At 46.4% G+C, this 13,105-nt stretch overlaps 1 protein-coding gene across 13 annotated transcripts in view; it reads right to left on the bottom strand.

The window, feature by feature from the left end:
• Positions 1 to 13,105, bottom strand: part of st3gal3b (ST3 beta-galactoside alpha-2,3-sialyltransferase 3b) — a 60,272-nt gene that overhangs the window by 32,715 nt on the left and 14,452 nt on the right. For 10 of the 13 annotated variants that reach the window (XM_064338089.1, XM_064338090.1, XM_064338091.1 and 7 more), the window contains 2 exons: positions 10,434 to 10,476; positions 8,387 to 8,479 (listed from right to left, as the gene is read on the bottom strand). In XM_064338089.1, coding sequence (XP_064194159.1) covers positions 8,387 to 8,479; positions 10,434 to 10,476 — 136 coding nt within the window. Of the gene's footprint in view, positions 1 to 8,386; positions 8,480 to 10,433; positions 10,477 to 11,586; positions 11,643 to 13,105 lie in introns of all 13 variants that reach the window. The other 3 variants (XM_064338082.1, XM_064338083.1, XM_064338081.1) reach the window with 1 other exon arrangement.

Below are 13,105 nucleotides of genomic sequence, written 5' to 3'. Positions count from 1 at the left end.
ACCCCTGCAGACTTAACTGATAACAAAAAAAAGTTTTATCTGAAGGCACATAGCAGACCGTTACATCAAGATGGTTAAATTATAGGAAGAGGCATTCTGTGTGGTAATTCTGCATAGTAAGAGTGACCTAATCAAGATTTCACAATCACTAAATATGAAATAGAATAACAAGGAAGGAAAGCTATGCCTTTCATACACCAGACTGTATCCAATGACCTTTTCTCCCACATACATATGACATTCTAAGAGCCCCAAACACAAGAGTACAGTAATAAATGGCCTATGTGGAACAGGAGAGGGGTTAACTAGAGGGGTCCAAATGGCCTGGTACACAACAGGCTTCATTGTGTAGTGCAGGCAGCAGCACTGCCATTTCATCTAATGCACCAAGATGACTGCGGATGACAAGTACTTCTACAGGGCCCCTTGTATCGGGAAACTACACTCAACCAGACCCCTTCTCCTCATGCACGTGTGCTACTGTACCACACACACACACACACACACAGACTTACACACTCACTCTCACACACACACACACACACACACACACAAACACACAGACTTACACACACACTCTCACACACACACACACACAGACTTACACACTCTCTCTCACACAGACACACACACAAACACACACTCATGTTCTCCCTTCCTCTCCACCTCACACACACACACACACACATACACACTTTGATACACACTCTCACTATCTCTCACACACGTTCTCCCTTCATCTCGGTCTCACACACACACACACGCTCTCACTCTCTCTCACACACACACACTCTCACGCTCTCCCTTTCGCTTTTTCTCATACACACACACACAATTTCCAATGATCAGCTGAGGGGGCTGCAGATGCAGGACATTCTGGCATCAGGTACAAAAGGCATTCTTATCAAAGCCTGGTCCTGCTTTCTGCCAAGGCCGATAACTACATGAGCTTATTTAAGATTACTGTGGTCTGAAAGGTCTTGCACAACTGCTCCTGAACAATACTGGCAAATCCCTCTCCAACCGATGTGCTAAACAATGAAAGCCAGAGGCAAATGATATAAATAACCCTCTGGAAACCACCACAGCCTATCCAAATAAAACTGGAAACAGCCTTTAAAGACTAATTCTTTCATTTCACAAACTGCTTTAAATTGCACTTTTATTTTATTTTTTTTTTTACAAATAACTGCAGATCATATCTGAATAAAAGTCTTATTAAGAAATAGGATAAAGTGTAAAAAAATATATATATATATTTTTAACATTCTAAGTCCACACTCGTCACGTACTTACATTTCTGACATGCCTTTATTTGAATATCTATGGGCCACAAGATTTTTGGAACCTGTTTTACACTGGCACCCCACCCATCAGAAGCTTTGTGGAACATCATGTGCAGGAAACCCCACCTTGCTCTGCTGTAATGGCATTCACAGTCAGGCTGTGTGGTTTGCTCCTAGTGCACGTGATCACACACCTCCTCCCAAAAGAATCTGATTAGAACTGGAAGATACAGGAATGGGAAATACCAGTATAGTATAAACTGCGTATGTGCCGCAAATCACTGTCCCAATACCAGAGCACGAGGGATATTTACAGGGTCTTACAGAGGCTTCAACAATGTATGTTTATTTTTGGTTTATAAGTTGCATTTTTTGGAAATGTTTTGAAAAAGCGGCTTTGGTAATCATTCAAAAAAAAAAAAAAAAAAAAAAAAAATGCTGCGATGGACTGGTGAACTGTCCAGGGTGTATTCCTGCCTCACACCCACTGCATGCTGGGATAGGCTCCAGCACTGCCCTCGACCAAGAATAAGCTAAAAAGATATTATAGATGATGAATGGATTTTATCCCACATTAATGAGCTTGTCCTCATCAGGTTCATAAAAAAAAATTTTTTAAACATGACTGGTTGTCATTAAATTTATGTGAGAAAACTGAACCCTGCTGTGTTAGGAAAACTAATGCCAAATATATTGTGGAAAGGCAGTGCATTCCATTTATTACGTTACAACCATAAAACAACTTTCTTCTTTGTGTATGTGTATCAAATCCATGTGTTTTTGAAATTCTTCAGAATACGACCAAAGCAATTACAGCAGCCTTTTTTGATAATGTGTGTACATGTGGTTGTCTTTCAAAAACCGAAGTAGTGTTATTTCCAAGTTATATTTCAACAGAATGATTCGTAATGGGTCTGAACTGCAAGCTACATCAGAGAATTTGCTAACACATCCAATAGCCCAAAGTACCCAGGGCCAACACGGTTGTAACGCAGCCTCAAATATCCACCGCAAATGTGTCCAAATAATTTAGCAAAACACCAAAACACAACACCAGGGGGCTGAAGAGAGACAGCTGCGTCAGCTAATTGCACGCCTGGAGCGACTTCCTGCTTCTCGGCTAGAAGCGACGCATTGCATTCTGGGACGTGCCAGCCGAGGGCTGCGGCTCGGTAGCCAGCGGGACGGATCGCTGGGGGTTAGCGGCGGCGGGGGGCGATTCCGCACGGGCTCCCGGGCCCCGCCGCGGCATTCGCTCGGAGCGGGACCCATCCAGGTCCCGGCAGACCGAGATGAGGAGCTGTCCGTGCCACGGTCAAACCCTAAAACCATAAAGATAATGAAAGACGGCTATTTGAACACCGCAAACACAGCCGCAGTTTCCGAGGAACAGGCTGGCAGCCTATTAACCTGCGCTCCGTCTCTAATTCACACATCCCTGACCCACTTTCCAGCATTTTCAACAACGGGGGTTTTGTAGAAAACAATGAACCGCATGTCTCTTCTTGACAAAAATCCCCTCATAAAAGCCAGTTTTGCTGACAGGATGCCAAAACAAACTAATTCATAGAAGGCCAAGCCATTTATTCGTTTTTTATTTATTTATTTTGTTATTGTGGGGTGAAGCAGGTCATAAATATTCAGACAGAGTTTGGGTGAGACACAGAGGGGTCCACCATTCATAAACGGGATCCCAGGCGAGGGGCGGCGGCCTACTGTGCTCGTCCCCACAGGGGCCGCCTCTCACTCGGGCCTGTATTTTAATAACCGCCCTGCTCCAGTTCAGCCCAGACGCCTGATTCAGGACCAGAGCAAACAGTCTGGGCAGATAAGACTAAACGGGCGCTAAAAACAAATTGGATTTTTTTGCGGCGGCCTTTCAGAAGGAGAGAGGGCGAACGGCGCGATTAAGACCGCGCTCAGAGGCTAAAGGGGTTTCTGCGGGGGAGCTCGCACAGAGACAGCCCCCACGACCCTGCAGACTGCCAGAGATAAGGGAGGAGAGTAACGCATCAAGCCTGAGCGGGCCTGTGGAGCCCCAAACCGCCGTTCATCTTCAGCAGGAAGCTACTCGAGTGAAGGAGGGGCTTCAGGATAAAGACACAGCTGCATTCTAAAAATGTCACGACTGGTCCGGAAGTGGAATAAACAAGAGACTAAAATGCGGAACATGTAGAAACGGACAAAAATCATACATCTGTTCATTTTGCATTTATCTGCCATTTCACCCATTTTGCTTATAAAACTAATCTTGCACAAGCTACATACCGACATGCGCACACAGTTTCTCATCTAAACAGTTACTGGATGGTTCAGGCAATCACACATCTCTTTTGGTGAAAATGGATCGTTCTTTCCTACAGGTTGATAAATGGCACGAAATGCACTCAAATTAGAATTTTGGCAAACAATCCCGATTTCATTAATTGGGAGGGTTCCCTGTTTTACAATACAAGGCAATGAATAACCCTTAGCTCTGCTGACTTTTAATACAGACAACTACAAGCACCCCAAGAGTAAATAAAAAATTTTTTAAAAACGAAGATCAGATTGGAGTCGGCTGGTTTAAAAAAATGTAACAGGAAACCAACTCAGGAAGCAAACCATCTAACAAAATGATGGCCATTTTAATAGCCGTTGGTATTTTGTCTTCATTCCCAGATGAACGGTACTCTGAAGCGGGCTGGTGTTTTGGCTTTTCCCGACGCACACTGCATACCAAGGGCTGTCCTCTTAACGCAAGGCCAAGGACAAGGCCGCACAAGCAGACAACAACATGGCTCTGCTTCCAATTCAAATCAAGGGTCTCCAACACACGCACCCTCCTCAGCAGACCGTAATGGTCATAAAACAAGACAGACTGCTGCTGTGGATGTGTCACACGCTCTCAACTCGGGAAGATCACTTCCACATCCAGCAGCAGTACTGCTCCAGTAATGAGCTCACACCTGTTGTGTCATAGCAATGAGTACACGGGGGGGAAATTAAATTTGAAAATGGGAAACCGTTATGAACCCTGGGCAAGATTAATGGAACAATAACTGTCATAAGTAAGTTCGTAAAGTGACTAAATCGAGTAATATTATGGGTGGATCTTTTTTTTTTTTTTTCCTTTGCCTCATAAATTAATACACTCTGTTAATTTTATATGCATTATGATAACTGGATTATCCGCTTACCTTAATATAACCAGCCAATAAAAGCTAACTAATAATTAAGCTTCTACAGACTTTCAAGAGTGTCTGGTTCAGTTAGTGTGTGCACACGTCAAGATACTGCAGCGAACACAGTCCTTTTTCAAAAACTTTTTTTTTTCCATTCCCTTATCACTTCTCAGAGCTGGACTCTTGCAATCAGGAGCGTTTCAACATCAGTCTAGGTTGCACGCCCTGGAGATAAGACCCTAATTTACCTATTTATTTATTATATTATATTATTTTTAGAGAAGAGGGGGCAATTCATCCTCCTCTTGCCTTTGTAGACTTTGTTTACATATGGGCTCGCTGTACAGAAAGTGCCCAAGCCATGGACCCCGCAGACACGCACGCCAGCTCATAAATGATAGCTGGCTTCCTAACAGACCACTCTAAGCCTCCATCTTAACCCTGGCTCAGGTGAAGACAGAAGCCCGTCATCTCCCATGAACCAGAACATCAGACTTGTATCTCACAGGGCAAAGACTTTGTGTGACGTTTTTTACCGCACTCACGAACGTTGACCCCAAAACTCCGCTGCATCTTTAGAGCACCTCTTAGTACAACCATTAGGCCTAATTCACAACAGTCAGCAGATACTCAATGGCTACACAGCATCTATTTGATAGCAAAACCAATGCACTTACATCCCTTAATGGAACACAAAACACAGTCAATAGACTTTGCATAATGTAAACACAATCAAATTTCTAGCTTTCACAGACGGACGCCTCACCATTACTAATGTTTCAAACAGGAGGTCAGGGAGCCTTCAGACAGCACATTAACTCAGCTGGGCAATAAGGAACGAGCCAAATATTCATACCAGTGACATTAACTGGACACAAAAGTATAAAATGTTTTTTTTTTTTTGTTTTGCTGAACCGAGCGCGATGGCACTTAGTCCCGTCCCTGAAGGACGCCCTCGGCTTGCCAGTGGAGTCAGCTGATACTCGGGGGTAATTAGGGAAGACCGCTGGAGAGGCCGTAAACACAGGCCCCGTTAATGGGGGAGCGGTTAAGCCCCTAATTCAATTAGAGTTCTGATTTATCAGCCGCGCGCGGCTCTGCACGGGGACCGCCGGCCTCTTTGAAGTCGAGCTCGTTAGACAACGGCTCTCTTTTCCAGCTCTGCGCAGGTGAGCCAGCTCTCGAGTCATTACGCAGTTCCCTGAGCCTTCTCTCGCAATACCGCCCTCACCCCCCCACACCCACCCCCCCCCACCTCCACCCCTCAGCCCTCCTCCACCCCCCGGGGGTAAAGCAGCCTCTCCTACAGTGTTGGAACGTGATGTTTGGAACATATCTGCACATTCCATTCCAGTACAGGTGTTCTAACGTTACCTGCACAAGCTTTTCTTAAATGGTAAAATGAACAAAGGGCGGTCTAGGGCGGTGGGGCTGAGGCACGTTCATTCCAATATATTTTATTTTAAACAAAAGCGTAAGTAATCAGACATAAAGAGTAATTAAAACAAATAAAGGAATTCATAACTTTGCGTCAAGCACAGTTGGGCGCATAATCTGAATGGTTTACTTCAATATAAAATGTCCATTAATTAATTAATATAAATAAATATCCAGTGCAGATTCAAGTCACCCCCCATACAGTTATCTTCCCTATGCAAATCAGTGATAATCAGAATAACATAAACTGCTATTCTAACAGCTGGCTGAAAAAGGCATCTTTCTTTCAAAAATCCCTAAACGTTTTTGTGCTTGTTTTCAGTTTTTTCTTTTCAGAATGAACAGAATGCAGAGCAACCAGAGTCATCATGATCAGCGTAAAACATCTTTCAGACCTGGCACTCAAATAAAACTTAAATACATTTATTTCACGGGTTTTCAAATAATAAGTTCTGGTTTTTAATGAGTGCCTTTATTGCTGTAATGATACAATTCATTAAATTGGGTTGCTTTAGAGAATGCTGTGTGTGTGCCTGGGTGGACACACACTCAAGAGCCTCATGGGGGAGAGTGCCAGTAAACAGCGTCTTTTGGTGCTGGACTTGATATGCAGCTCAGTCAAGCTGTTCGTTTTAATCAACATCAGGACAGCGAGTCCGCTCCACTTGTCAGTAAATAACATCTACCCGGTGCGTCTGCAACATTGATTCTGTTCACTGTAAAGCAAATGCTTGACTGGGCACAGGACAAGTGTCTTGGCGACTATTATTCTCCAGGGATAATGGAATACTATTTCACCACTTCTGATGACTTTCTGGGATGGAGAAAAGTTTAAAGATTAAAATATATATATATATATATTTTAAGGACTGTGGGAACCCTGGTCTGAAAAAACCTAATCAATATTATCTCTGCCCAGGATCAGAGCGAATGGCATTTTCTTCTGTGAGCATTTTTAGAAACAGAAAAAGGGAAAGCTATTTGGAGAACATCAACGAAAACATATGATTTTAATCTCTCTGAGGAATTGGCTGCATTATTCGACTAAAGCGGTAATTGTTCAGTGGGTCACAACCTCCCTTCTTTAAAGTCCCCCCGAGTCCCTGGAGCAGCAGCCAATCACGATCAGCCTTGAGGAAAACACATAAAGGGAGTCTGTCCTTTTGAAAACCAGATTCAATTAAATCAAAACTATAACTGAACGCTGCACTCCAATGTTGAGGTCACTGAAACATCAACAGAAAGCCCACGCAGCTGACAGGCCACGTCAGCACAAACCATGACTGTGCGAGGGCTGGGCTGAGCTCCTGGTGAACGGGCCTGTATCTAAACCCTGCCGTGGCCGTATGTCACGGCTGCAGCCGTGGTTGTGGCGTACCGCTCACGGGCAGTGAGCAACAGGCCGGTGACCTCACAGAGAGCCACCAAGCTTTCTTGTGTGTGTCGACCGGTGCAGATTGAGTCATTCTGCTCCAATTGTGGTCACATGACTGTGGTCAGCTTCACTCCCAAGTTGGTGCCTCTGACCCTTTCATCCGACCGCACGAAACAAGGAGTTCTGTGGTCTCGCAGCAAACAAGGAAACGGCTTCATGTAAGCGGGCTGATTTTGAGCTTTAAAAGCCAGCCATGAATTAACCTACACATTGGCGCGGATGAAAAAGGGCTTTCTAATCGGGAGTGTGTGAGATGGGGGGAGAGATTAGCCCGCGGGCTCTCATGACTGGGGCATGACATAGCGTCTCAGGGGGGCTCGGAAGTGCGCCGAACAGAGCCAGGAGCAGAAAGCCCGACTCTGAATGGAGTCCAAACAACAGGGGGGTCGAGGGCAGGGGCGCGACGGGGCCCCATGACTGGAGGACACTGTGGCCAGACACGGACAGAGTCAAAATAACTCTCGCCGAGCATTAAAACATTATCGCCCACGCACTGCCTGCCAACAGCCACGGTCACAGCGAGCCAAACACCACAAGCACCACAGGTCTCTGAAACCTTGTATCTCATAAATAGGGGAAAACCCATTTTTTTAAAAATGTACGTGCCCGTTCCTGCTAAGAGGGAAAGTTTCTTTATCGAGCGCGAGTGTACAGGCCGCCAGCTAGCTGCTGGCCCTTTGACCTACATCTCCTGCGGTAACATTGTTACGGGCTGAATTTCACTCAGAAAGCGACTGGCTAGAATGCAGACCTAGTTAGGGAAAGGGGACTTTCTTGAGATAAGAAAGAGATATGAATTACATTCGAACACCTGCAGAAAGGCAGAAAGCCCCTAATACAAACAGGAACTCAAGATGGCTGCGTGGCAGAGCAGAGCTGAATCGGTCGGTGACATGAATCAGTGTGTGTGTGTGCGTGCGCGTGTAAGCATGCGCATGCTTGCAGTTCCCCACCTCCCATTTGATCTACAAGGCACTGCCAGTTGGCAACAGCTAGCATATCCACCCAACCCATCTCGGGCATGCAGGTACGAGCGGGCACGCAGGAAAAGGGGCTGTGCTTACTTTGGGTAGATGGCGGTCATCTTGGCCGCTACGTAGCCCGGCTTGCAGGCTCCCTCGCTGAGGTTGCCGTACTTGTAGATCAGCTCCTGGGACCTGCGCGCACACACACACACACACACACACACACAGAGGGACATCAGCGCTTAGACAGGACTCACCAGCCTGACTGTCACACACTGCTACATTTCACCCAGGGCTTTATAAAGCCTTTCTGGCTCAGGTCTACTGGATTTATATCTCTGCATGAACCTCTCCTTTTCAACTCTTATAGGACAAAAAAATGCACACCAATTCATCCATTAAGCATCCTTCCTAGGGGTAAAGGTAATTGGAGCTTCAATATATACAGGACAAAGCTTAATTAACACAGATTCTCTCTCACCATTGCGCTGTATAACTTGTTGACTGTAAAAACCAGTAACATGCAGACCTTCCCAAGCCTGCTGCATCAGGGTCAGGCCTCACATCAAACTATCAAGCCACTATCTGCTATTGCCCTTACACATTTATAACCCGGCAACCTTGAAACACAGGAAGGCGAAGAAAGAGGAGTGGTAGGGGGAAAAAAAATGTCTTTCCCATTTTCATCCAGCAGAAGAAGCTCACCCAAGAAGTTCTGAAAACAACTGAAGTTTTTTTTTTTTTGTTAAAGGGGGGCTGCCCTCAAGCTGCAGACATCAGCAGCGCATTTCTTAGCAGGCAGGTTACCTCGGCGGCAGGGTGGGGGGGATGGGGGCGGGGGCAGGTCACGTCTGCACCGCACACGCTCCCATAATGAAGGCTCATGGCAGCTTTTAACCAGCTCATTTATTACCTGCCCCGCGATGGAACTGCTCAAATAAACAAGGCAGGGGGCAGGGCACGAGGCGCGGGTGGGGGGGGTGTGGGGGGGTTCGAAGTGGCTGAGAGGAGTTTTGGAAGGGTGCGGATTGACCGGCAGGCAGCGCCTACCACCGCAGAGAGGGACTCGAACCGCTCGAATTGTGCCGTCTGGCATTCTGAAGAGCGGGATAAGTGCTGCGTTATTGGGAACTTCACTTCAAATGAGAGAATACGAATGCAAGAAAACAGCATTCGTACCTTAGTCCTCCAAGTAAGGGGAAAGAAAGGGAATAAAAAATTGGGATTCAACAACACACTCCACTACCTTGTTAAACAGAACTCACATAGTCCCACAAGAGAGGCGTCAGATAAGAGCGGGAGATGGGAAAAGTACACGGAGCAGACAGATCTACTCTACCCTGTGCCCTGTCAGTGCCTTACTGTTTGTGCAGCGTGTGGGGGGGTCGGGGGCCTGCGGTCCCCTTTAAGGCAGTGTTGAAAAGGGAGTGTCAGCGGCAGGCCGCCCCACGCCCTCCAAACAGCCTTAACCCCCCCCCCCCCCCGACCCCATCGCACCGTGAGCCCTGAAAACAGCTGGGAAGGTAGCACTCAGCTCAGACTCTCCACTTCATCTCTCACATCACCGAGGGATCAGAAAGTGGGCGAGAACAGATCTTATCACGGAACAGGTCTCAACAATGCTAGGTTAGCCAGCAGAAGGGGGTACAAATGACTCCACGCATTGGAATCCGGTTGCAATGTCAACTTTTTCATGTTTACCCAACACACCTTGTTCAGCAGCTGACTACAGCACTAGAACAACCGTAATGCTCTATGACGCTAGGCCTGTATGCTGCTGGTGGATGTTCTGTGTCGGTCGCGGTCTTTAGAGAATAATTAGGCATAGAGTTCTGCAGCCCACCATGGAGGAACACAACTTGAACTCAACACCGTCTAGCCAGGACTGTACGTGCGAGCAGACATTCAAAAAGCCTTTAACATCCCTGGCGTGATGTCTTACTGTCCAAACAAACAGCCCCACCTCAAATAACACTGAGCCCTTAAATAAATATCCACACAAAACGATTCACAAACATACCAGCTACCGTACATCTGGCAACACTGGCATGGTTATAACAGTGAAAAGACTACCTTTATCGGTTAAATGAAAGGTGAGTTAAATTCCAGAAAATATCAAATCTGATGAGAAAACGTGGTTACTTACAGCTTTCCGTCCAGAGTCAGCAAGAATCCCTGCTTATCGTACGCTGGAGAGAGAGGAGAAACATCAGGGGTACAATTAATCACCAGAGAAATTCACCCAGAGGAGGAATATGAACTTTGGGTGCACTGCAGAGGAAAAGGATGAATCTAATTGACCCCTTCCCACCAATGCACACACAAAGGGTAAGTGAGTTAATGATGACCAATGACAGAGTATTCTCCAATCAACAGTCATCGTTGCTCAGGACCCCCCCCCCCCCCGTCCCCAAATCTCCCCTCATTTTATTTTTTCATTAACTTCTCATAAATGCTAATTATTTAGTTAGTTAGTTAGCAGGTTTAGAGTCAGCCACACAAATTTAACCATATGGTTGCCATGGGAATAACCGAGAGAGAATCAAGTCGGCCATTGGAAGGTATTGAATAATGATTGAAATTATCCGTATGTAGCTACAGAGTGAGAAATAAGCTTATTTTAGTCTCCTAAAAATCTGGCCGACTTTTACTATTTTTTTCTTATCTGACCTGCCTGTAACATTCCAAGGAAAGCCTGATCTACTAAGCAACTGCCTCAGCACAGTAGCCAATGTGTATTTTACACAAACAAACTATGGCATCTGAGCAGGGTACACAAGTTTTTAACTGGTTGATAACACTTAATTTCTCAACCTCTTTCACACACACTCCATTCACAAGTTTTAGGTCCTAAACTCATAAAATAAGGTCTGAAACTAATAACAAATCTGCATTTTACCAGAAACTAACAATAACTTTCCACATTAATTGGTCGACAAGACAGATTTTAGAGTCCTTTTCAAGTAATCCCATCACCCACCTTCACATAACATCTGGTCATATAGACCATATTTGCATATTCAAGAGCATTCAATTACTGTACAGCAACACAGTAAGATACTGGGAATTTCATATTAAGTTTGGCCTGCAGAAAAGGCCAGATAGTGCTGGAGAGGCCAGATGAGAAGCACACTAATGTCACTGAGACAGTTAATAATACACCAGAGACAGCCTAAGCAGCAGATGTTATTAGAGCACCTCTTTCCCAGTACATGGATTAATAACAATGAAACACAATCATTGGGCTGTGCAATCAGGTGGAATAAGGAAGTATACCCAAAACTCTACACCCAACGTACTCCTATAACCTGTGAAATACGATCGTCGTGGCAACACAGTGCAGCAGCTGGAAGACCTGCTCCTCCGGTTAGGTGAACATCATTTATCAGGGAAGGATATGCAGTTATGTATACTTACATTTTCAAAATAGTTTTCAGTAATTTTCAGAAATGAACAAACATGTCAAATAGAAACACTGCACAACATCCAGTACTACAGACATTACAGAGCAAGGTGAAGAGAATGCAACCAATGTAGAAAAGCAGGTCAAACAGACAACAGTTTCAAACACAAGATGGAAGGGGAGGGGGAGGCTGCCATTTCAGAACTCAACGCAGCAGGAAAAGGAGTTTCAGTGGCTTTCAGATAACGGCTAGTCAGCGCGGCATCACAGCCCTCGTCCCCACGGACGCTGAAGACGGGAGAAGCACAAAACTCGAAAGAAGAAGTGGGCAGAAATCCACTGCTGGGGTTAATTCTTCAGAGCGGTGCTAGAGGAAGAAGAGGAGAGAGAGAGAGAGAGCGGGGGACTGCGAGTTAGCAGGGTCTACTGCGGTCCAGCTAAGGGAGAGAGAGAGAAAGAGAGAGAGAGAGAGTGTGAGGGAGGGAGGGGTGGGAGGGTGCTCTACGCGGGCGAGGGTGTGGAGGTTTGGTGCAGCAGGTTCTCTTGAGCGTAGCGCAGGGCTCAGGCAAAGCAGCAGGAGGCCGGGGGCCGCAGCTAGCCGAGCCAGGGTGTCCTGGTGCTCCCCCCCCCCACGGCTCTCACCAAGACAGCGCCGCCTTTCCGCCGCTCACCCAGAGCGGTGGGTGAACTGCATTGTGGGACACCGGTTATCTGTGCTTTACACGCAGAGCGCAACGTTTTCAGAGCGACGCCCACCGATCACCCCGCCCGACTGACAAACAGATTAAGGGGCTTGGGTGGGGTCGTGTCCCCTGTGCCGCCAAATTTCGGCGGGCTTGTTCGGACAGGGAGCGGTGACCGAGAGCAGACTGGGGGGGGTCAGCCCGTTCCCGCGCTCCCTCGGTGGGGCCGTCCGCCGCGAACGGTCGCCGTGGAGAGGCCGAGGCCAGGCAAACGGCGTTCGCCATCTGTCCGAGGCGTTGGAGACAGATACGAACGTGCATTATGCAGCCAGCGAGAAGCAGGGTTAGCCTAGCCTTGGTAAAACTGAGTGGCACAGCATCCAGGGATGTAGTAAGCTGGTAACAGGTTTGAGAAGTTTGTCTATGCTATGCAATGTTGGGAGGTCTGGTTAATGCACTGCCGTACGTACATACTACACACAAACACGCCTGATGCTTTGCTTATACAGCAGCAGGGCAGCAGTGGTTTCACCATCATAATCTAGTGACTGGACTTCAAAAGAACAACTGAGGTAACAGCATTTGGAAAGGGGATTAGTGGCTACTCTGTATTCTCTATTAAAACGCTGCTTTTAAAGGACCAGCCAAGTTTAAAATTAAGCTGGCAATGTCCTAATTCCCTGTTGGAAGTCTTAAAACACACTACAGCAGGACAACCATAAGCAATGCTTG

Source organism: Anguilla rostrata, chromosome 6 (genome assembly GCF_018555375.3).
Source record: "Anguilla rostrata isolate EN2019 chromosome 6, ASM1855537v3, whole genome shotgun sequence".
In the NCBI taxonomy this organism is placed as follows: Eukaryota; Metazoa; Chordata; class Actinopteri; order Anguilliformes; family Anguillidae; genus Anguilla; species Anguilla rostrata.
This window is presented reverse-complemented; position numbering and strand designations above follow the sequence as displayed.